A 25,668-nucleotide genomic window follows, 5' to 3' on the forward strand; every position below is an offset into this window, starting at 1 on the left:
TTTTTTGCCGCTGATTTATTGGTATGAATACTTTCCGCTTCAGAAAATAACGACGAACGAAGAATGATTTTTTACTGTATTAAAATTGTGGTTAGGTGCACAACAATTCCACAGAAAACTAAACAGCATGTGAAGCACGATCCTACGCTTGGGAAAAATAATTTGGTTGCGGCTATAAGTGGTATCTCTATTCGGGATAAAGTTATCAGGAAAATTTTAATCGTTCGAAATAACAAAAACTCTATTACTACTCCAGGAGAAATGCACCTTGTCTACCGAAGGCCTGTTATTTATGGGTGTGACTAAAATCTTGTTCTTGCTTGAGACTTACGAGGCTTAGTCACAGCTTGCATATATCTCGTGACGTTTGTGGCTGTAGAGTGTGATCAACTCATCAACTGATTGCCTAAGGACCTTACTACATGGCCCCATATAACTTGCTAACTTTGTGTACGCTTTCATGAATGATTCTGGAGCCTAGACATGTGAAATACCAAACGCCACTACCTGTTGTCTAAGACTTTATGGAAATTAAATGTATTTTTTTAATTTTCTTAAAAAAATGTACTGTGAGATTGTAGAAAAATGTGGGATACCCAAAAAAGAGATTCTCGCGTCCAGTGAGTTTAGGGAGCTTTCTCGCGTTTGTTACACTGAAAGGAGTCGAGCGAGATTCTTAGCTCGGTTGATCGGTCATGATCTACAACACACAGTTGTCCTCTAACGACTCATAAAACTGGGTTAGTAGCTTATATAACTTGGGGGTTCAAACTGGAAGGCATCTACAAGAAATTAGAACGAAAATAAGTAAGCAAATCAGCTTCCTTGAAGGGAGCGATCCCGGTATCGGAAAGGAAAAGATATCGCTCTACTTCAATACTTTAGCGTTACAATATTAAACATCGTTTACCACACGCTCCACGCGAAATCTTCCCCATCGATTGTATTTTCATTCAGCTAAAATTTAGTTTGATGTTTCGCCTCACGGTTTTCAATAGTGAAGATATAAATTTGTGACTGTGTTAAATCAGTCAGAGTCTTATTGTTGCTTTTCGTGCATACAGAAACTCTTTCCTGTCATAAAGAGTGCCATGTTTCACTAAAGTTGCCAAAATGGGCTGCGAAACTAACGACTACGTTAAACAAACTACTCGAACGCATTCGTCAGTCAGCGCCTCACATTCGCCCTCAACGCACGCCGCTGTTCAGTCTATCTTTCAGCTGAAAGATAAACCCACAAAGCAATTTTATTTTAAAAAGTTCACTTGTTTTTCATTTACACGGAACCGTTCCTCTAAATGACGAAGTGTCGGAACTTTGTGTCATCATAAGCATGAACAACATAGGAAACTTTTTCATGTGCACTAGAAAACAATATTCGTATGTGGTAGAACAAGGATAATTAAAAGGCAGCAGGACAAGTACCCTGAACGTTAGTGAGATTCTGTGCTTTTGGGTCAAGGCTACACTTCGTTTTCTATTTGCTCTCCTCTTAGGTCTGTGCTCTTCGCATATAATTTTTCCCGTGAGTTAATAACATTCCCAGTATATGTTTCTGGAATTTCCCCAAAACACCCATCCTCACTACCATAACCTCATCGCTGGACTGAAAAGCGTTATAGTCACGAATTTCTTCAGATACGGGAATAGTTCGAATCCAGGATGTGTCATATCTGGTGAACAGGGCTGCTGGTCCAGCAGTTTGTAATTCAGTTCTCTAAGTTTTCACTGTGCCAAAAAATACTAGAGGACATTTGCACTGAACTGATTTCTTTATTTTCCAACCGCAGAATTCTCACTCGTATTGTTTGGTTGTTCCAAGAGACTTGTTCTACCCTTCGATAGGTAATCAATGGAACACAACTCTTTTGCACCGCAGTTAACACTGGCCAGAACCTTCACTGCAGAAAAATTTGTCTTCGCCTTTCTTTGGCGTAGGGCTACTTTCTTGCACCTACTGATTTCACAACTCCTTTGTATCAGGCGTGGAGTGCTGAGTTCAAGTCAAATACACAGTAAAAAATCGGCATACAAAATTAGTTGAGTTCTTTTTAAAACGGTCCAGACATTGCTGAGAAATTTGTTTTCATGTTTTCTTCTGGTCATAATTCAACAAATCAGCAACCATTTTGCACAAAGCTTTCACATAGTTAATTCTCCACGCAAATTTCGCTGTAATCCTTCTTATGATATACATATGGCGTCATTAACTTCACACACATATATCGTCGATCATCCTATACCATAATGCCACTTTCTCGATTTTTACATTTATAGTTGTAGTTTACGGACGTCTTTCATATGGAGCATCGCCAAGAATAGCACCGCCAAGTATTAAATCAAGCACTTATTTCACAATTGTTGAGGGAATAGGCTCCTCTTCACATTTCACCGGCCAGGTATTCCAGTTCCTCCTTTTGAATGAAAACATACAACATGGCTATGAATCACGTTACTGCACAATATGTACCAACATCACAAATACAAAATTTAAAATTAATATTTGCCGTCACTCTACCAGGCCTGAAACTTTCCTTCACTCAGCACTGCAAACGCATTACTGACTCGCTTACTTCGTAATGCTATACAAAGTAAATCAAATATAAATAGCGCCGATCTCGGTATGAGCGTGATATTCTTATAAGATGTCAGAGTACAGTCATCTTGACGAAATAAGACAAAAAGAGAGTGCTAACATTTACGGCTTCTATTTCGCTTAATGAACCATTTTCAGGCCACATACTGGGGCTATTTTCCCTATAATCTAAGCTAAATCGCGATTAAGAATAAGATAAATAACATTTGTGCAAGTACCCTCCTTAGTTTACTAAAATATGATTTGCTGAATGCCGCTCCAAATTAGGGTTCAGCTGTACAACGAGAATACCAGAGGCGCTTTAAGGAAACGCCGCCCTACGTAACACGTGTGCGAAATTTTGTAGGAGAGCAGAGCATGAACAGCGACGGCAGAAATCGATGCCAACGCCTCCCACTGGCTTCTCGCCGTCGACGGCCTCGCCCGCCGCCTGCCGTCTCCCACGCCTTGACACCGCGTCTACCGTGAATCCAGCTTGTGCCGCACCACGTTCCAGATGTGAGTCACACAGCAGACAAGCAAAAATATCACGCCCTGTGACCGCGTTCGCCTTCCTTCTCCATCATCATAAAGAAAACTAAATATCAAACTATACTGATATGCAAAACTTGAGGGCGAAAGTAACTTTAGGATGATGTATCAGTGCCAAGTGCCATAGCTCGGTCCACCTCGGACCATACATGGAAAGAACTGCTACAGTATTGTACAGAAGGTACCTGAAAGAAATACGCAATGAGATCAACAGATATCACACTTTTATTCAAAGGCCTTTAACGACACTGAAGTCTCCCTGAGCAATGATCAGTCCCCTACACATTACAATAGGCGGGGAAATCTTCTTAATTGGGTGTGTGATCACCACGACGGCAATGCACACTGTGCAACGTCCTCCCACGCAGGCCACAAAGTTGGTGTGCAGTCTCTGTGGTACGGCGTTCCAATCCTCCACCAGCGCTGTTAATAACTGCTGGACGGTCATTGGTGCATGTGGATGTACTGCAATACGTCTCTGCAACGCATCCCAAACGTATTCGACGGGCTGTAAGTCGGGGAGACGGGCAGGCCAATCCATTCGCACAATATCCTCTCGTTGTAAGAGTTCTTCCACCTCCGCTGTTCAATGCAGTCGCGCAGTCATCCAGCCACGAAAAGACGGAACACGGGGAAGGAGTACAGTGCCATAATAGAGTTGACTGGTGAGTGTACGATATTCAAAGATTTGAGGTCAGTATGCCCATTCAACATTATGCCTACTCACACCATAACATCTGGACCACCAAAACCATCATGTGGCGAGATGTGGCAAACACGAATGCTCCCAGGAACACTGTCGAACATGATCATGTTACTGTGTAGGGAGGCGCAATGTTGTTTGTGCGTACTGACCACCAAATCTTTGAACATGGTACACACAGCGGTCGACGTTAAATTGCCACTGTACTCCTTCCCCACATGCGTCTTTTCACTGGTGAATTAGGCCATTACTTAGTTTTTAAGGATGACAATTCGCGACTTCATCGAAATTTGTGACATGAAACTGCCCCGTTGGGTAACTATAGGGGGCAGTAGATCGACAGGTGACCGGAGGGATGGATACATCACAGTTCTACAAACATTCCACTAAATTTTTTTTGCAGCAAGAGAGATCTTAGTACGGATGGATCGTGTCCCTTTTTTCCATTAGTACTTAACATCTTGCGCCCAAAGAAGCCGTTGTTCATTCAGAATGATAGCAATGGTAGCCTGCTGTATGTTTCATCGGGGCACAAGTTGACAGAGGCACCATTCTGGCACTCACATTTATCTGTTTAGGTAAACCGCGGAGATCGTAAACCTGGATGACCGAACGGACATTTGGACTCCGCTCCAGCCAAATGCGAGTTCATCATCTGAACCACTACATAACCTCGCTCGGCTTACTGAAGTCAGATTTGGAATACAGACAGCCATGACTGCAGCTTCCTTGACAGCGAACAGAATACACTCACAAGCCAAGTAAACTATGAGAGTGACCGATTGGCGTTAGCTCAACTACCACCTCAATTAAATGTGAACCACAAAAAAAAACATGTACCAGTAAAATGTCTTTTAACAATATACAGAGGTTGTACAAAATTATGAAAACACCGTGAGAAATGCATGCTTCAACATCAATGCAAATGCTAGCCAACCCTGTAGATTGTGCCGTTGTATTTGACCAAGAGCAGCTCCTGTGTAACGTCGTCAATACGTTGTAAGTGTCGAGTGTTCTGTGTCGTTGCGGGAGCATTACGGCGGAGCTAAGTGAATTCGAACGTGGCCAAATCGTTGATGTTCGTGTGGTGGGTGCTTCCGTAACCAAGGTAGCCGAAGTGTTTGGTATTTCAAGGGCGCCGTACCGAAGGTGCCAAGGTGTGATGTTAACATATTATGCTTGTGAAGGGCAAATCGTCACAGGATCATACTACCGAGGTTTCCTAACGAGGTTAAGGTAGACTACCGTGACCATCGTGTCTGCAAAGCCACAGTCAAATATGCTGCATCTTTGGGTTATCAGACATAACATATTCCTCTAACACGGCACGCAGTGGCTTCATCTTTCTTCGAATGAAGAAATAATTTTTAGGCGGGCATTTCCAGAATAACGACGAGTTGATATTCAAGGTAGATTTTTTTTTCCTAACAGCCAGAATGCAGACTTCTACAACCATGGTCTACTTACCCACTCACGAACAGTGCATGGGTTAAACGAACATATAATCTTTCCGTGCTAGCTCTGATTTATCTCATTTTATTACGATGATCAGTTCTCACTATGTAGGCAGGCGTCAATAAATATTTTCTTATTCGGCGGAGAAAGCTGGTGATTCAGATTTCGAGAAAAGATATCGATGCAACGAAAAACGCGTTTGTTTTAATAGCAGCCTCCCCATCTCGCGTATAATATCCGTGTCACTCTCTTCCCTATTCCGCGATAATACTAAACGAGCTACCCTGTATTCGACTTCTTTGATGTCCTTCTCCGATGTCGATGTTCTATCTGGTGAGGATCCCATACCGCACAACAGTACTCCAGAAGGGGCGGCACAAGCGTACCGTAGGCAGCCTCTTTACAAGAACTGTTGTATCTTATAGGTGTTCTTCCAATAAAATGCAGTCTTTTGTTCGCCTTCCCCACAACATTATCTATGTGATAGTTCCACTTTAAGTTGTTCTTAATAGTAATCCCTAGATATTTAGTTGAACTGACAGATTTTTGGTTTGTGCAATTTACTGCGTAACCGAAATTTAATGGATTCCTTTTAGTACTCATGTGTATGATCTCATACTTTTCATTACTTAGAGTCAGCCGCCTCTTTTCGCACCACAAATATATCTTGCCTAAGTCATTTTGTAACTGGTTTTGTTGACCTTCTGATAACTTTACTAGATGGTAAACTGCAGCCTTATCCGCAAATAATCTAAGACGGCTGCTCAGATTGTCTCCTAAGACGGTTATTTTATTAGGGACAGCAGAGGGTCTATAATTCTTCCTTGAGGAACGCCAGATATCACTTCTGTTTTAATCGATGACATTTCGCCAGTTTCTACGAACTGTGACCTTTCTGACAGGAAATCACGAAGCCAGTCGCACAACTGAGACGGTACCCCATAGGCATGCAATTTGATTAGAAGTCGCTTGTGAGGGACGCTGCCAAAAGCCTTCTGGAAAAATAGAAATGTAGAATCAACTTGAGATCCCCTGTCGGTAACACTCATTATTTCGTGTATCTAAAGAGCTAGTTGTATTTCACAAGAACGATATTTTCCGAATCCGTTCAAAATGGTTCAAATGGCTCTGAGCACTATGGGACTCAACTGCTGTGGTCATTAGTCCCCTAGAACTTAGAACTACTTAAGCCTAACTAACCTAAGGACATCACACACATCCATGCCCGAGGCAGGATTCGAACCTGCGACCGTAGCAGTCGCACTCCGAATCCGTGTTGACTGTGTGTCAATATATAGTTTTCTTCGAGGTAATCCATACTGCTCGAACACAGTATATTTTCCAAAATCCTACTGTAAATCGACGTTAGTGATATGGGTCTGTGATTCAGCGGATTACTCCTATTTCATTTCTTGACAATTGGTATGACTTGGACAATTTTCCAGTCTTTCCGACGTATCGTTGATCGAGCGAATGACTGTAAAGGGTGTGCTAAGTACGAAGCAGTTATATCAGCATACTCTGAAGGGTATCTTATTGATATAAAATTTGGACCGGAAGACTTGCCTTTATTAAGTAATGTAAGTTGCTGGACGACATCGAGGATATCGACAACTAAGTTTCTCATGTTTGCAGCTTCTCTTGGTTCGAATCCTGAAATATTTACTTCATCTTGTTAGGTGGAGGAATTTCGGAAAACCGTATTTAGCAACACCGCTGTAATGGCACTGTCATCAGTAACATTATTATTTACTACAAGTGCGTAGCGAAAGTAGTGATTGTATCTTGCTACTGGGGTACTTTATAAAGGACCGGTTTTTCATTGGATTTTCTGACAGATTGCGAGACAAGAGTTTCATTGTGGAAACACTTAAATGCATCTGTCATTGAAGACGGCGCTAAATTTCGAATTTCTATAAGAGATCGTCAATCTTGGAGATTTTGAGTTCTTTTAAATTTACCATACTCTTTGTTAGTCCTGCGACAGTGTTTTAATCTGTTCTATGTACCATAGGGGATCAGTTCAGTCTCTTTCCAATTTATTTAATATAAATCTCTCAGCTGCCGTCGATACTATTTCTTTGAATTCAAGCCACATATCGTCTACGCCATCCTTCACAAAAGCTGTACTGAGGCGTAAAGGCAGTCATTCTGTCCAAGCTGCATCCTGGAATTAAACATTAACGTATGGTACAGTAAAAAGCACTCTTTTCAACACACGTTCCGATTAAAATATACAGAAACAGTTACTATATTGTAATTTTTCATACAAGATTAATACAACGCTCTGCGCTAATAAAATATTCGTGAGACGTCAGACTCTGAAATGTACAGTCAACCTCAAATCTGCTCATATAACGCTGCGTGCCACTCTTTCCAAGCGGACAAGGTCCTGCTGGAGTATAACCACGTAACACAATTACATGCCGCATCGTGCGGTTAATTGCCTATTTCCGAAGACTGCACGCTATGTCTCGGGCCAGTTGATGAGAGTCGCCGCACCCGCGTAATGATTCGCTAAAAGCTTTCGATCGCAAACAAACTAGCGTTCGGTTTTGTTTTGTTTTCCTCATTCTTTTTTTCCACTCTGATTTCCGGTACAAAAACCACCGTAATCGGAAAAAGCTCTACCCCCTGCGCAACCTGTGGTTATTAAAAAAAGAGACAAAGGAAAACACCCATTACTGGAATGATTCTCATATTTTTTACTCTTTCGTAAACCTCTGGTTTTTCATTGCGTTCTACAAGCAAGCTACCAACATTATCTGCTTGAATTTTCTGGTGACACGTTTCGCTGTTAAATGCTGGAAACGGAGTACACGATTTCTTTGCGTACATCTACAGCTACATGGATACTCTGCGAACTACATTTAAGTGCCTGGCAGAGGGTTCATCGATTCACCTTCACACTAATACTCTAATATTCTAATCCTGTACAGCGCACTGAAAAAACAAACACCTATATCTGTCCGTTCAAAAAAATGGTTCTGAGCACTATGGGATTTAACTTCTGAGGTCATCAGTCCCCTGGAACTTAGAACTACTTAAACCTAACTAACCTGAGGACATCACACACACCCATGCCCGAGGCAGGATTCGAACCTGCGACCGTAGCGTTCACGCGGTTCCAGATTTTAGCGCCTAGAACCGCTCGGCCACCACGGCCGGCTATATATATTTCCGTGCGAGGTCGGATTTCCCTTATTTGATTATGATGATCGTTTCTCCCTATGTAGGTCGGCGTGAACAAAATATTTTCGCATTCGGAGGAGAATGTTGCTGATCGAAATTTCGTGAGAAGATTCTGCCGCGACGAAAAACGCCTTTGTTTTAATGAAGTCCACCCCAAATTCTGTATCATTTCAGTGACACTCTCTCCCCTATTTCACGATAATACAAAACGTGCTGCCCTTCTTTGAACTTTCCCGACGTACTCCGTCGATCCTGTCTGGTAAGGATACCACACCGCGCAGCAGTATTCCAAAACAGGACGGACAAGCGTAGTGTGGTTTCCTTAGTAGATCTGTTACGTTTTCTCCTGCCAATAAAACGCAGTCTTTGGTTAGCCTTCCCCACAACATTTCCTTCGTGTTCCCTCCCATTTAAGCTGTTCGTAATTGTAATTCCTACGTATTTCGTTGAATTTACGGCCTTTAGATTTGACTGATTTATCGTTAATAGAAGTTTAACGGATTCCTTTTAGTACTCATGTGGATGACCTCACACTTTTCCTTATTTAGGGTCAATTGCCAATTTTCGCACCATACAGATATCTTCTCAAAATCGTTTTACAATTTGTTTTGACCTTCTGATGACTTTACTAGTCGATAAACGACAACATCATCTGCAAACAGCCTAAGACAGCTGCTCAGATTGTCTCCTAAATCGTTTATATACAGAAGGAACAGCAAAGGGCCTATTATAATACCTTGCGGAACGCCAGAAATCACTTATGTTTTGCTCGATAACTTTCCATCAGTTACTACTAATTGTGACCTCTCTGACAAGAAGTCACGAATCCAGTCACATAACTAAGACGATATTCCATAAGCACGCAATTTCACTACAAACCGCTTGTGTGGTACAGTGTTAAGCCTCCTCGAAATCTAGAAATACGCAATCAATTTGAAATCCCTTGTCAGTAGCACTCAACACTTCGTGTGAGTAAAGAGCCAATTGTGTCTCACAAGAATGATGTTTTCTAAATAGGTGTTGACTGTGTGTCAATAGACCGTGCTCTCCCAGGTAATGCATAATGTTAGAATACAATATATGTTCCAAAATCCTGCTGCATATCGATGTTAATGATATGGGCCTGTAATTTAGTGGATTACTCCTACTGCCTTTCTTGAATATTGGTTGTGACTTATGCAACTTTCCAGTCTTTGGGTACAGATCTTACGTCAAGCGAACGGCTGTGTATGATTGTTAACCATGGAAGCTATTGTATCAGCACACTCTGAAATTAACCGACCTGGTATACAGTCTGGACCGGAAGACGTGCTTTCGTTAAGTGATTTAAGTTGCTTCACAACTCTGAGGATATCTGTTTGTACACTGCTCATGTCTCCAGCTGTTCTTGATTCGAATTCTGGAGTATTTACTTCGTCTTCTTTGGTGAAGGAATTTCGGAAAGCTGTGTTTAGTAACTCTGCTTTGGCAGCACTGTCGTCGATATATTTCCATTGCTATCCTGCAGAGAAAGCATTGTGTCTTACCGCTAGCATACTTATCATACTGCCTCAATCTCTTGTGGAAATTATTATAAGTATCTTGCGTTGATGTCCGCGCTGAACTTCGAGCTTCTGTAAAATATTGCCAATCTTAGGGATTTTGCGTTTTTTTTTAATTTGGCATCTTTTTTTCGCTGTTTCTGCAACAGTGTTCTGACTCGTTTTGTGTACCAAGGAGGATCAGCTCCTTCGTTTGTTGATATTTTTGGTATAAATCTCTCAATTGCTTCCGATACCATTTCCTTGAATGGTAGCCACCACTGCTCTACACTTACAGAGTTAATTTGCTAGGAGTAGAGACAGTCTCTCAGGAAGGTATCTGCTTTCTTGAATAGTTATATTTTTCGTTTATTTTTGGAGGATTTAGCGATCACAATATTCAGTCTCGCTACGACAACCCTGTGTTCACTAATCTCTGTATCCGTTTTGATGCTTGTTATTAGCTCAAGATTATTTGTTGCTAAGAGTTCAAGCGTGTTTTCACAACCGTTTACTTCTCGCGTGGGTTCATGAACTAACGGCTCGAAATAATTTTCAGAGAATGCATTTAGCACAATTTCGGATGATGTTTTATGCCTACCTCCGGACCTAAACATATATTTTCGCCAACATATCTAGCGTAAATTAAAGTCACCACCAACTATAATTACCGAGCGAGGTGGCGCAGTGGTTAGCACACTGAACTCGCATTCGGGAGGACGACGGTTCAATCCCGTCTCCGGCCATCTTGATTTTGGTTTTCCGTGATTCCCCTAAATCGTTTCAGGCAAATGCCGGGATGGTTCCTTTGAAAGGGCACGACCGATTTCCTTCCCAATCCTTCCCTAACCCGAGCTTGGGCTCCTTCTCTAATGAACTCGTTGTCGACGGGACGTTAAACACTAACCACCACATGTACATGTTTCAAATTATACTCAAGTTTCCTTGAAGCTTTCAGCAATTGTATCATCTGAGTTCGTGGGTCGGCAAAAGGATGCAGTTATTGGTTTATTCCGGTTGCCAAGAATGACTTCTGTGCATACTAACTCGAAGTAACTATCTACTTCAGTTTCGTGACAAAACAAACTACTTCTTACAGAAACAAACACTCCACCGCCAATTGTATTTAGTCTATCCTTTCGGAACACCGTTGAGTTCTTCGCAAAATTTCGGCTGAAGTTATCTCCTGCTTTAGCCAGCTTTCGGCGCCTATGGCAATTTGAGCATCATTGCTTTCTATTAGCGATTGGAGTTCTGGTACTTTCCCAGCACATCTACGACATTTTATACCGATGGTTCCTGTATCTACGTTCTTCCTGTGTTCGTCCTGCACCATTTGAGACTGAATCCCTTTTTGTGTTTTCTCGAGACTTTCTGTTCTAAAAGAATCGCCCAGTTCACGCCACAGAGCCCCTGTTATCCGTGTTGCCCCTTCCTGCGTGCAGTGGACTCCTGATCTATTCAGCGAAATCCGAATCCCAATCACTCAAATCGAGAAATCTGCAGCCTACACGGTCGCAGAACCGTCTGAGCTTCAGATTCAGACCCTCCATTCGGCTCTGTACCAGAGGTGCGCAACCGGTCCTCTCGACTACGCTGCAAATCGTGAGTTCTGCTTTCATCTCGCATGCAAGATTAGCAGCCTTTACCACTTCTGTTAGCCGCTCGAAGCCAGAGATAATCTCTTCCGATCGAAGGTGACATACATCATTGGTACTGAGGTGAGCCACCACCTGCAGTTGGCTGAACCTTGTGCTCTTCATGGCATCCGGAAGGACCAGTTTCACATCTGGAATGACTCCATGCAGTATTCACACTGAGTGCACATTGGCTTCCTTCCCCTTCTTGGCAGTCATGTCCCCAAGGGGCCCCTTAACGCGCCTAACATTGGAGCTTCCAGCTACCAATAATCCCACCCTTTGTGATTCCTCGTATTGTGCAGGCTGAGAGGTTTCCTCTGAAACAGGACAGGTGGCTGCACGTGGCTGAGCGGCAGTGTCAGCTACAGACAGCACCTGGAATCTGTTTTTCAGACTAACCGAGAGGCCTTACGTGCGTCCCCATGAGAAGTCTTTTGCCAGCTGCCACGCCCCAAGGCAACATCCCACTCGACCACGCGTGAGGAGTAAACCTCAATGCGAGCAGTAGCTGGGCTGGCGAACGATGAGGATCAGTTGGAGGACAAAGACATGCTGGACGTCGGTTGGATCCCCACGGCCGGCCCACAACAGTGACGTCATCCACTGCAGCTTCAAGCTGTGTGATCGAAGCCATCGCACCCTGGAGCTGAGAGCAAAGTATCACCAACTCAGCTCACATTTGCACACAACAGTCACAGTCGCTATCCATACTAAAGGCTGTGGAAAACTGCACTACTAAGAAAAGCGGACTAGTGACACGTGCTGCGAAACTCTACTGTAGACCCTGACCAAAACGCAATAACTGTGTCTAATAAATTAGATTCATACGCAGAAATTCAAAAATCGAACTTCCGAAGCACTCAGGTGAGACTAAATAATTCGACCCAGTTTAGGAACTTGTAATATTTCACAAAATCGGTTTACTTTCCGACGCGTAAAATCCCATTTCTCCCAATGTGAGTCAATATCCTGTTGTCACTCCCTTTGCTACTGATTCTCTGTAATGCGCTGGTACCGATGATTCAGATAGATGTTCCTTTCACCTCCAAGATCAATCTCCTCTTGAAGCCGACGCCAGTGGAATCAGCTCTAAATGTTTTGTATCACATTTATTACAATTCGACCGCAGTTTAACTTAATAATTAACTATTGGGACTCTATATCGACTGAGCTCTTTAAGAACGATCCACGACCCGCCCTCACAGCTGGAATGGAGATGAGGTACTAACGGAAGTAAAGCTGTGAGAACGGGTTGTTAGTCGTGCTTGAATAGGTGAGTCGATAGAGCATTAGTCCTCGAAAGGCAACGATCCCAGATTCGATTCCAGTTCCAGCACACAGATTTAATCTGCCAGGGAGTTTCATCCCTAATGTTCCCATTACACACAAATGACTTATCAGATAGCATAAGTCGACTGTTGTCTACAGGAAACTATCGCCATTGGAGAATCGTAAGGAGATGGTGAAAGACTTCGACAAAATTTTGCACTTGGATTAATGAACGATAATTGTTTTTAAATGTGGATAATTGCAAGATAATGCCTGTAACACAGAGAAAGAACCCGATAGTACCATATGGTCACTAGTGAGCATCTAGAACATATTGCATTTAGAGATAAGTAATACGTGGGCCTGCTGAAAAGTAATCCCTCCGAATATTTTTTTGGTTGACAAAACGCTTAAAGCTTTTTAAATAAAACAAACTTTATTAACATTCTTTATTTTCATTCTTCATATCTTCATATTTATTCCTCAACATAATTACCTCGGCGACGAACACTTTTCTTAAATTTATCCATGTTATATGGATGTTATTTGAGGACTTCGAAAGTATTGTAAGATTTTTGTGAAATGATATATATCGCGACAGTACCCTGTTACTACTATTTTACTAGCGTGGCGTGTTTCGGCAGCACGCTGCCATCATCAGGTGCATTTACGGTTACTTTTACTAAAAGTACTTAAGTAATTGTAGATGCACCTCATGATGGCAGCATGCTACCGAAACGGGTCGTGCTAATAAAAACTGGTAACAAATGATTCTTGTAATATATATTATTTTATAAGAACACATTTTTCCCAGCGGAGACCATGTTTGACCTTGTTGACTGAGCCGCAATTTCACCTCTGTTTGCACTGCTTCATCATTATCAAATTGAAGTCCTCGACGGTGTTCTTAAAGTTTTGGAAACAGATGAAAACCGGATGGGGCATAGTCGAAACTGTATGGAGGATAATCGATGGCAGTTAAGCCAAGGCGTCGGATTGCTGCAGATGTCGGAAGCGCTCGTGTGTTTTCTGGCATTGTCATGTTGAAGGACATCGTGCGCCATGCGTCGAATTCGAAACTCGATTACAGCACGCCGTTTCTCACGAACCCACAGTTACGTTACACATCGCCATGTTACACGATTTAAAAATCGTTAAGAGTTTTCACAGCCGCGCTGAGTGGCCGTGTGGTTTGAGGCGCCATGCCACGAATTGCGCGGCCCCTCCCGCCGGGGGTTCGAGTCTTCCCTTGGGCATGGGTGTGTGTGTTGTTCTTAGCATAAGTTAGTTTAAGTAGTGAGTAAATCTAGAGACCGATGACCTCGGCATTTTAGTCCCTTGGGAATTCATACACGTGAACATTTGAGTTTTCATATTAAAAAATCGCAAACATTACTTTTCAGCAAGCCCTCGTACCAAGAAGTGTTGTAAACTGGGACAATCGTGAAAAACAGGTATTAAGGAAGGCGAACGTAAGTTTTGGATTTGTCGGAAGGGTTCTGGAAAAGTGCAATCCATTTTTAATGGATTGTCAATGCCAATGAAATCCTCCAACAACCCGTGTAACTTAAGATGTTATTCTATTCTATTTATAACCTCTTAAGTTACACGGCTGTTGGAGGATTTCATTGACAGTGACAGTTACTTAGTCAGCCGATGTCCCCTGTCCGTGACGGACCAACAGAGATTTTTAAAGGAAGTTGCATGTATGACACCAGTGTGACGAATTCTAGAGATCTGTTCCAGCGCTTGGAGATCGTCCCAAGTAGACATAACAACAAACAGCGGACGAAATCAGACACTCTCTGCTTGGAGGGAAATAATTAGGTACAGCCCATAAAAAAGAGAAACAGAAATGTTCTGCGAGTCTTGTTGGGTAAATTTAGGTAACCTGTATTCGTAGAAGACTGTGCAACAGTTATACTGCCACAATCGTATTCCTCGCATAGGAACCATGAGGATAAGATAAGAGAGATTAGCACGCGTACAGAGACATATGGAAAGCCATTTTTCCCTCTCACAATACACGCATCGAATAAGACAAAAAACTGATAACACTGGTACGAAGTGCGCTCCACCATGCTCTATATAGTGGTTTGCGGAGTACATGTGTAGGTATGAACGTAGAGAGTGTGACATGTATCCACAAGCTGAAACTTCAAGTTAAAAGGTAAACTGTTTATAGAACACAAATGTGCATCGGGACGGAAATGGTTTCGTCGACGTTCTGTTGCCATCAAAAAGAACACAGATGAATGAGACGAACGAACACATTAAAGCAAAAATAGAATTCCAACACGAACTCAAATGCTTTCTTTCTTCCGGTACCACAATGCATATCGCATCCTGTAGGCTCATCACATGGTGCTTGTGGTCAAGAGGAAAGGTGTGGCAGACACGGGTTCTCTGAAACTTTATTTTTCTTAGTTGTGGGCATCTATGGATAGGCAATGTTGTACGGTAGCAGAACGTCGCGGAGCAACTATACAGGTTGAACCGTAATTCCACCGACAGACTTCCTGAGTTTGTTGTATGGACCAAAGTAAGAAAAGAAAATCTGAGAAACATGAGCTCTAAAACATATACCTCAAGAGCTACAAGAACTTGTTCATCTTCGCTACTGTGAAACACATCTCTCCTACTGCAAGCCCTTTGATTTCCATATTTTGGGAAGAGGTAGCATGTACGAAAACATGGAAAAAATGTCCAGTAAACACATGCTCCGAAACGCACACCTGTAGAGCTATGAGCACGTATTCAGTAGAAGAGATGCCTTTCACAGTCGCGAAGATGAACAAGTGCTCATAGCTCTTAAGATTTGCATCTTAGAGCTGATGTTTACTTTAGATTTTTTTTTCTTACTTTAGTTCATACCACCATCTTCGCGTATGTCGGTGCAGTTCTGTTCCACCATGTGGATGAGCGACACTTGGACAGACAAGACATGAGCACTCTTTTAATGTGTATAGGCACTGGACTCGTTCTCGAGAAGACGCCTGTCCAAATCCCATCGGCTACACAGATCTCGGATTTGTTTGGTTTCTCTACATCATTTAAGACCATTCCGTCTAAAGGTCACAAGTGGCCCATCGGGGCCATCCGACCACCGTGTCATTCTCAGTGGAGGATGCGGATAGGAGGGGCATAGGATCAGCACACCACTCTCCAGGTCGTTATGATGGTATTCTTGACCGAAGCCGCTGCTATTCTGTCGAGTAGCTCCTCAATTGGCATCACGAGGCTGAGTGCACCCCGAAAAATGGCAACAGCGCATGGCGGCTGGATGGTCACCGATCCAAGTGCCGACCACGCCCGACAGTGCCTAACTTCGGAGATCTTACGGGAACCGGTGTACCCACTGCGGCAAGGACGTTGCCTACATCATTTAAGACAAATGACGGAATCGGGTCTTCGAAACGGGCATAACTGTTTTCCTTCCACATCCTTCATCAATCCGAACTGTGCTTCGTCTCTGACAATATCATCGTTGCCGGGACATTAAACTCTAATCTTCCTCCTTCCAGATTTAGATTTCCTCTGATTTCCCGAGGCCGTGCGATATTCCTATAAGATGCCACGGTATGTTTCTCCCGTGTTATTGACCATTCCGAACTTGCAGTCCATTTCAAATTACGTCTTTGTAGACGGGACGCTACACCCTGATCTTCTTTCTTCCCTTCCACTGCGGGCACAGCACAACCGTAGCTTGCCTGGGCAACGAAGACGCAGTCTTGTTCCATCGTCAAGCATCCTCGCATAATTAAAGGTAGTGATATACTGCACTGTACTCTTCATATTACCATATGTTGAAGCAGCAGTACTCATCAGCAGAAGGTATTAGTATATTACTGTCTTGCCAAGCATACGGTATTATAATGGAATAAATACCGTGAAATTTTATTTCAGTTCAAGCACACCAATGAATTAAAACTAAATTAAATGTCCTATTGCATTGTTGGCTGGGATAGTCTCATGCTCTCACTTCATGAGACCCTGTGAAGAGGTTTGGAATTTAATCCCGGACATTGGTGCCAAGACAGGTTGTCAGGAACTTTATGTCACCAATCCTTCTCCCACTGACGGCCAAATACCGACAATGAAATTTTAATTCACCTCCAGAACTCGAAACGGTGTATCTCCGAGTCGATTTCACATCCATTATGTATTTGTTTCCCGCTTTCCTCCATACTACTACACTCCAAAACAAAGTACAACTTGATTTCACGTCCTAAACATAGAATAAGAAGTAGATTAATCTCACATACTGTATACCGCAACCTGACACATACGTCAGTGGAGCTGTAAAGTCATCGTTTGATCTAACGTAAGTGCTCATTCTGAACGTGAGTTATCGGTGTGGACTAAACTTCAGAATGAATCTAACATTTAATGACAGGCGTATGAGGAACATATATAGAGTCACACGGCGGTCACCAGCTGGTCGATGGCCGGAGGTTTCTCACGTGGTCGACCACGCCTCACGGCTCTGAGTCAACAACATTCTTGAAATGCGCTTCTTAAATTTGTGGTTCCATCGCCTGCGTGAAGCACTGACAAGGGGAAGGCCTCGGACACGGCCGACCGATTCAGCTGAAGTTTGGCAGGTGGCTTGTGTACAACCTAAAACGAAGGAATCTAAGATATTTTGGGTCAAGACCCCCGCAACTTTGAGAAAATCGACCCTAAAGGTTATGACTAGGAATCGACTCAAAATTGTCGGGATTGATAGATAATTGTAAATAGAGCATTTTTCATCATAAGGTATAGGGTCTGAAAATGCATACTTTTCCAGAAATCGCAGTAAGAAACTTTTACAGCTGCCACTTCTGTACACAAGGTAAACGCTTTTCGCCGACAGCACCGATAGCGCAACGGCCAAGGTAACTGGCTGGCACTCGAAGAATCCGGGTTCGAATCTCGAAGAAACCTAGCGGACGTTATTCTTTTCGTTTGTATTTTTCCATATCTCAATTAATAGGGATAGGAGGGTTAATAAGGTAAGTATTATTATCATTCCTTACTGATTTACTTACCTTATTAACCCTCCTATCCCTATCAATTGAGATATGGAAAAATACAAATGATAAGAATAACATCCGCTACGTTTCTTCGAGATTCGAACCCGAGTTTTCCGATTCCCAGCCAATTACCTTGGCCATTGCGTTATCGACGCTGTCGGCGACAGGCGTTTACCGTGTGGGTACAGAAGGGGCAGTTGTAAAAGTTTCTTTCCTCGATTTCTAGAAAATTTTGCGTTTGCGGACCCCTACCTGATGATGAAAAATTCTCTATTTACAATTATCTACCGATCCCTCCAATTTTGAGTCTATTGCTCGTCATAACCTTTAGGGGTGATTTTCTCAAAATTGTGGTGGTGTTGACCGGAAATATCTTAGAGACCTTCGTTTTAGGTTGTACACAAGCGACCTGCCAAGTTTGAGCCGAATCGGTTGGCCGTGTCTGAGGCCTTCCCCTTGTGAGTCACAGTCTGTGAGTGTCAATGAACGATAATTATCTTGTTTATAGACTAGGAAGACGCGGTATAATACGGTTAGAATCCCGTGAGTACCGCTTTGCCTACCAGCTTTTTAACTGTTTGTCGTTATGTTGAAACTTGTAAGATGAGTGTTTATCTTGCTCCACAACAGATACAAACCTGACAAGGTAGGGTGATAAGAAATATGCACAAACCAAAGTTTTCAGTTATTTCATTTGTTTTCGTACGTTGTTGCTCAAGGAAACCCCTAAACACCAAGAGATAATAACTTTTTTTTCCCATTCACAATCAGACAACCACTCAATTTAAGTAACCACAGTATACTGGCAAGAGATTAAACCCTTCTCGTTCACTAATATTTACTTCTTCTGTCACAGAATCAATGACATGCAACATAAATCTTGGGAACGTTTTTGTCAAATACATCCATACATATCCAGTCTGAAAATCTGGCCCACATCGTGAGCACTCTGAAGTTACGGTTCTGTTGCTGGGGTCACGCGCTTGTCTCGTGGCACTCGACTCAGAACTAGCCGGCTTAAATCCTAGTGGAGACAAAAGCTTCATATCCAGTATTTAGCCAGCAAGCCGAGCAAAGGCTGCGACATGAAATTCATTTCATAATAATAATCACCACTAACAACAACAACACTAAATCACCACTACACTAGAACTGCACCCACCATAGGCACCTACACGAAACAAACAACAATTAACACATCCAACACCTACGTTTCATAAGCGGTGAGATCAGAGCATGAGACAAACGAGTATGTAAATTTGAAGTAAGGACATTGTCTCGAGTTAGGTGACAACAATCACGTCACGAGTCTGTTTTTGTGTTTTTGTCACTCACCCAATCTTCAGCCATCTCCATGATTTTCCCGTCCGTTAGTTAATCAGAATCACAGTGCAAGCTGTGTAGATTGCGAAAACATACATTCAATAAGGAGTATCTCTATGTCTCCACCCAAGATGGCTGTTGCTCAAATCACATTCCGCTACAAACTGCTCCAACCAATTTTCTCAAAGCACCAGGAAACTGTAATAGTTTTTATTATTAATACGCAACAAAAATGTGTTGTACTGTAAATTACTTCTGGCATAACTTGTGCAAGATACTGACGCAATACAGAATGTCGGTTTTGATTGGAGATTACAAATGAAAATTATGTGACACTCAGCTATGATTCAAATTTTAGTTCTAACTTTATTGAACAGATGCAAATAATGATTTCGAATTATATTACTATATCGCCAGATGTCTCCAGTAAAATGCACTGAAGGCTCCTTATCAATAAGTGAAGATGAGTACGATCAAAGTCTTAAAATTGTCATAAAAATGTTTTATTTTGCTGGTGGGCAAGGTGTGTAACTTACTAACATTTACACAGGAATGAAGATTCTGTATGGTGATATGAATTTATGGATACATTACGACGAGCTAGCCACTTTGACTTGTAAGTCCAGAGAATATTGCAGTATATGAAGCAAACAGTATGTAATACTATCAAAACAGACTGCATGAAACGGAAGCAAAAAATTTTAGTCTCTGACGACGAGGAACACAAGCTTGTATTGGAAAAGAATGAATGTATTTTTTGGTCCCGGCGGAGGTTCGAGTCCTCCCTCGGGCATGGGTGTGTGTGTTTGTCCTTAGGATAATTTAGGTTAAGTAGTGTGTAAGCTTAGGGACTGATGACCTTAGCAGTTAAGTCCCATAAGATTTCACAAATATTTGAAAATTTTTTGAATGTATTTTTCAAAAAAACAATCCAGAGTAAGTCTTAATCGATTTAAGGAAACAATGGAAACCTACAGGTGGATAGCCAGAGAGAAATTTGAACTCCGTTAGTTCTTCTGTGAGTCATGTGTCAACAACTGCGCAACGTCAATCACAAGAGGAGGCAATGACGTTGGAATGAAAAAAAAGTATTAATAATCAAGTTTGGACGGGAGTCGAACAGTCACCTCACACACGTTGGTCTTACGAAACTTGAACACTACTCAGCTGACCTCCACGAACTGTAACGTGTGGCACCTACGCCCAGATATATAAATCTCATTATAGACGCGTAATACTTCTCTTGCGATTTTTTGGAAACTGTCAGGGTATTGCACATTACTACTTGCACATTATGTTGTTCTAATGGCCTTCTAAAAGTGTAGTAAGTTTGAAGTAAATCTGTGATCCCAACGTCGTGGCCTTCTCTTGTGAGTCGTCTATGCTCAGAGTCGTAGCAGGCCAGCGCGCTTTGAATACAGCTGAGGAAAAAACTTATACATGATGAACATGTTATCATTAGCTCAACTTCCGTATTATCCTCTACACTTGACTGTTACAACTTACCTTTATACCCTAACACGAATGAAGCATATGTTGTATAACAGGGTTTCTCCCAAGTACTACTGTAAAACATCATTTTCGGAGCTTGTTTTCCGACTTACCTGCCATTCATTTACGTTACATCCAATTTCTTCCTTGTTCGATCATAGCTCTGACAGTTTCTTTTCCATAATTGACTGAAGAAGACAGTGTCTTTGTCGTATGTTACTGATAAAGGATTTACAGCAACCAATTACTATTTAGGATATCAGAGTGATTGTCTACCCTTTACTGGTTTCAGTGTGTTCACATCATTATAAGGAAGTTAGACATTTTACATTTTGTTTATTACATAAAACTCATAGCAGTCCAATATTTGTTCTCAATATTTGCATATTCTTCTTTCTTTTCATAAGCGTGGCAACTAAAATATTAACACAATGCAATTCAAGCATAGTCTATTACACGTGAGGTTACGTCACAGTAATATGTAGTAAACTAATATTCACCTTCCGTAGTTAAGAGTAAATATCCTAGCCGGAAAAGTTATGTCCTAACTAGTGGTTAGCTGCTGTAAATCCTTCCTCGGCTTTGAACGTGTTCTGAGCCAATAGTACGACCACGGTCAATTTGTGACAGTGCCCTCTTAGCTGCTACATCCGTAACAACCAGCGAACAAACAAGGAATGGCATTCGTCTTCTCCACTAAAGATAAAATATTTTCGGGCACAACTGTCTTCAGTTACAACTCGTTTTTCGGAAAAAGCTTTGTTTTTTTAAAGACTCCACTGTGACCTCGTCTTTGAACCCCGCCCAAGAAAAAGAGCGAAGATGGTTAAGTTGGTTAAGTTCTAAGCATCGGTAGTGAATGCTGTTACCATTTCATTACATTTAAGTCTACTAAAACAGTTTTCGGCCAGTAGTTCAGTAAAAGAAACAAAGGTGTTCTCAAAACACAATTTCCAATACCGCTCCCGTACAATTGAATTTATTGACGATCTGCGTTTTGAATGTCTCCCTCACCCACGTACTCACTAGGCAATCTGTTCTTCGAAAAATGCCATGAAGAATCTCCGGATATCGGTCGTATAGTGTTGTGCTCCTAGCATAATACTTTATATCTCCCTGGGCCAGCATTCTTTGTCGTTCTATAAGTTTCTTTACAGTAAAGTTACAACGGTATTTGAATTTTGCATGTAACATAGGGTTGAGCGTTGTTTGAGTCAAACGCGAAAAGGCACATAGTTGTAATGATGCTGAAAGACCTCTAAAATTCACGAAATTGTAACAATACGCATTATTATCGGTTTGGAAGGGGCAGGGTTTACCCTCCAAAAACGGTTCTTCCCCAGCATAATAACCAATACAATGATATTCTCCAAAAGTACGTTCGCCACCCTATCTGTTCAACGCTGATATGACCACACCGACAATTTATTAATCGTGACCGCATGCTCTCAAAATTACCGGAGCAATATATCTCGCTCCGTCGCGATTTACATAGCAGACTAATCTGAGAGTCTGAACTATTCTGTTTGTCTTAAATTTATAGAATCACGAAATAACTAGGTTCCTCTCAGCGGTCGCTGTGGTGATTATCAGCATTCGGATGGTTGTTTTTTTTCGCTCTGCGCACTCATTTAGACGGTTACTAGACTAATCTCAAGTATTCTCCTTTTTTCAGTGATGAGGGAAAACTTCTTTTTCAACCTTATCTCTACAACTGCTCGCAAACCTAGATTTAAATCAGGTATGAAATTTTCGTAGGAAACTATTAACTGCACAATTGTGTAAAACTACGTTCTTTGGGGAGATAATTTAGGAGAGCGCAAACACTACTGTTTGAGCCAGTGCGGATAGTACCAACGCAAATGTGTGAGACACACGTCAGCCGGTGAGTCAGTGCTACGTAATGTACAGGTGTGCACGTTGCGTAGTCCATTATGCACGCCGAAAGAAGTAACCAGCTGTGAGTTTCCATAGTATGGGTCGTAGTATACCTTCGAACATAGAAGTAAACTTTTTCTTTTCGCACAAAAACCTCGATGGATGCCTCGGTATTTCAAAGGACCGTACACATTAATCATGGACAAGAATAAACTCTGATGACGTCGTTCCCCTTGTAACGGCTCTTCGTTTTGTCACAAGCATTTATCCAGATTCGCTTACATACATGGCGAACCAGTATAATTCTAAATTCGCTAAAGACTACCGGTAGAAACAGAGAGGAACAGAACATTCCGACTACAACGAGTGATGCAGTGCTGCCGTGCAAAATTCCTTGAAGCTGAATCCGGGACAGGCTATTTTTGGATTCGGTTTTTGCTCATTCACAAAATTCTCGCGTCCTCCAGCAGTTCATTAACCTCTGGAGCTTCGTTTCGCCTAACGTACGCCGCGTGGCGCAGAATGAACAGTTCACTCACAGATCCGTCACATTGTAGAAAGAAGCTAATCAGCAACAAAGCAAGATATTAAGCTCTTTCTTTCACGTGGGTAGATTGCAAAATAACGGGGTTCTGCGTCGTGACGGGGAGTGTAATGTCCGACAATCGATAAGCCACACTTGATAAACTGCAACTGCGAATACCAGAGGTATACTTTTGCCTGTTCTGATACTATAATTTAATGTCACAAGCTGTAAACATTTTCTTTTGGTGATAAGCGAAATCGGCGCATTGAACAATGCTGCAGGATTATTGAGCGGAATATGTTAGTCGGACGACTGTTCTATTATTCATCGTCAGGAAATTCCACTACCCTCAACAGAATCGTCATGCACATCGTCAAATAGAGCTACAATTAATAATAAGCAGTTAGTTGTCAAAACATTCGATAAGTGATGTTTCTATACAATTACGTGAGAATAAAATTGACGCCAGATTTTATATTTGTTAGTGATATAAAATTCTGCAGTTCATCAGCGTGACTTTTAAACAAAAGCGTTAAGTTTAATTACGAAACATACTGTCACGTAACGATGTAAGATCGCCATTTATTTTACTCCATTATAAGCACATGTTTTCCAAAATATGTCAGTTTAACTACAAAGAATAAACTCAAGAATATTCGTTTACTTGCTCCAGTCGCTATTAAGAAACAATACTGCATCATATTCATGCTTTCGGAAGTTTGTCAAAATAATTTGTAATAATAGAACTTTAAACATATTTGAGCGATTAAAAAAAGATTAAAAGAAGCTTTCTGCTGTATTTTTTGTCCTGGAAGTACTGAGGGCCTTTGCAGGTTACTTAATATGCGAACCATATCACCTCTAGTTATAACAACATGCTTAAAAGCCAAGTATTACCACAACATATCACTACGAAAAAACATTTATACTTACATTATTACTCTTTACTGACTTAAAAATAAGATAAATATGACAACATGAAAGCGTATATATGAAAGAGAGTTGCAAGCTATCGTAGAGTGTGTAAACTTACATGGTTTCGCGTAGCACTGAGCGTAAAACGGAAAATCTCTTTCACACAATATATCCAGCGCTGGTATTGATAATGTGCCAGACGGGGGTGCGAGAGTATCGACGCAACCTCTGTGCTGTGCCGAGAGCAACTATCGACTGCAAAGGCTTCTATGTAACACAAATAACACAGTGCAATTTGACGACAAAACAATAAAAAAATTCACCGAATAAGTAAAAATAATTTACTTTGATAACTGTCTAACACTATGGTAAAGCGATTTAGAAAACCTACGAAGTAATTCACGGCACGGGCGCCGCTGCCGCTGGCTAAACCTCGATGCCGAGGTCGATTAGCGCCGCGCATCGAAACGCGCTCTGCGGACATTTGAAGGTGACGTCATCGCTGACGTCATAGTCGGGTCTTGATGCCGCGCAAGGAGAATATGTCAATAACACGCGCTGCATTTGCGTACAGTGGAGACAGGGTTTGAAATCTCTGGATCACTGACTCACGAGGACGTGAAATCATTATGAAATTTTCGTTTCATAGTATACCAGTCAACCGCTACAAATTCGCGAACACTGAGGTAAGTGCTGACAACTTAAATTCTTTTGAAGCACACTAGACATAGCATATAACGCATAGATGCAGTTTCAATTTACTATTCAAACAGTGTACAATTTATTGTTTGCCAATTTGTCTGCCATAAACCAGCCATTATTAGTGTAAAAATGAACTGCATAAAAATGGATGCATACTCTTTACTTTCTAATTTTCTATACGTTGATACTGGTATATTTTCCCTCAGAAAAATATTTCAAGAATATTTCTGCATATAATATAAGTTATAGTTAGAAATGGTATCTCTTTTCATGTATCTACGAGCATAATCCACACGATGGGTTAGTCATTCATCATAACTCTTATTACAAACATGCCTTTCAAATGCAGTGAAAAGTAATATTAGTTTCTCGCATACAATGTAAAATCCTCCTAATAGTTGAATGCTATTTCGATTATCGCGGGGTTAACACCATACTGAGTGAACAATCTGACAATACGAATTGTTCTTGCGAGACCAAATTTAGTAAGTAATTTAAACTTGTGTCTAAGAAGTAAATATTTAAACAGTACGAGACTAGTGAAATATTTTCAGCATGTTATGAAAGTCTGTCGTGTGCGTGTACGCTTGAGCACACGTGGTCTGTAGACACGTGTATTGTTTTGTTTGCGTACATCGCCATAACAAGAGTAAGGCGTTAGTCGCAGTATCCGTGGCAGAATGGCAAAAGAATTACTGTCGAACTTTATAACAAACAGTTTCAGTTTGATAATTATGTCTGACTGCTAACAGTTCATTACCGATTGGTTTACTACATTTCCCAAATGTTCAGATGCTTCAGGACCCATAATAAATATTTTAAGTCAAATATTTTCACGATGAAACACATTTAGTATCACAAAATCTGTAATATTCTACAAGAACCAGTGCTTAGAGAGGTGATGTCAGT

The 25,668-nt window shown here is 41.6% G+C and overlaps 1 protein-coding gene and 1 long non-coding RNA gene across 3 annotated transcripts in view; one reads left to right on the forward strand and one right to left on the reverse strand.

Annotated features, from left to right (window-relative positions):
* Positions 1-25,668, reverse strand: part of LOC126297390 (vesicle-associated membrane protein 2) — a 166,907-nt gene that overhangs the window by 129,777 nt on the left and 11,462 nt on the right. Inside the window, exons 1-2 of one of the 2 annotated variants that reach the window (XM_049988131.1) lie at positions 24,449-24,552; positions 24,176-24,324 (exon numbers count right to left, since the gene is read on the reverse strand). The exons of the other annotated variant lie outside the window; for it this stretch is intronic. Coding sequence (XP_049844088.1) covers positions 24,176-24,177 — 2 coding nt within the window. The 5' untranslated portion in view covers positions 24,178-24,324; positions 24,449-24,552. Of the gene's footprint in view, positions 1-24,175; positions 24,325-24,448; positions 24,553-25,668 lie in introns of those variants that run through there. 2 annotated transcript variants of the gene reach the window in all.
* LOC126297393 (uncharacterized) overlaps positions 24,601-25,668 on the forward strand; it is a 72,956-nt gene continuing 71,888 nt past the window's right edge. The window contains exon 1 of the long non-coding RNA XR_007552514.1: positions 24,601-24,743. This is a non-coding gene — a long non-coding RNA (uncharacterized LOC126297393). The remainder of the gene's footprint in view (positions 24,744-25,668) is intronic.

This window comes from Schistocerca gregaria, chromosome X, assembly GCF_023897955.1.
Source record: "Schistocerca gregaria isolate iqSchGreg1 chromosome X, iqSchGreg1.2, whole genome shotgun sequence".
NCBI classification, from domain to species: domain Eukaryota; kingdom Metazoa; phylum Arthropoda; class Insecta; order Orthoptera; family Acrididae; genus Schistocerca; species Schistocerca gregaria.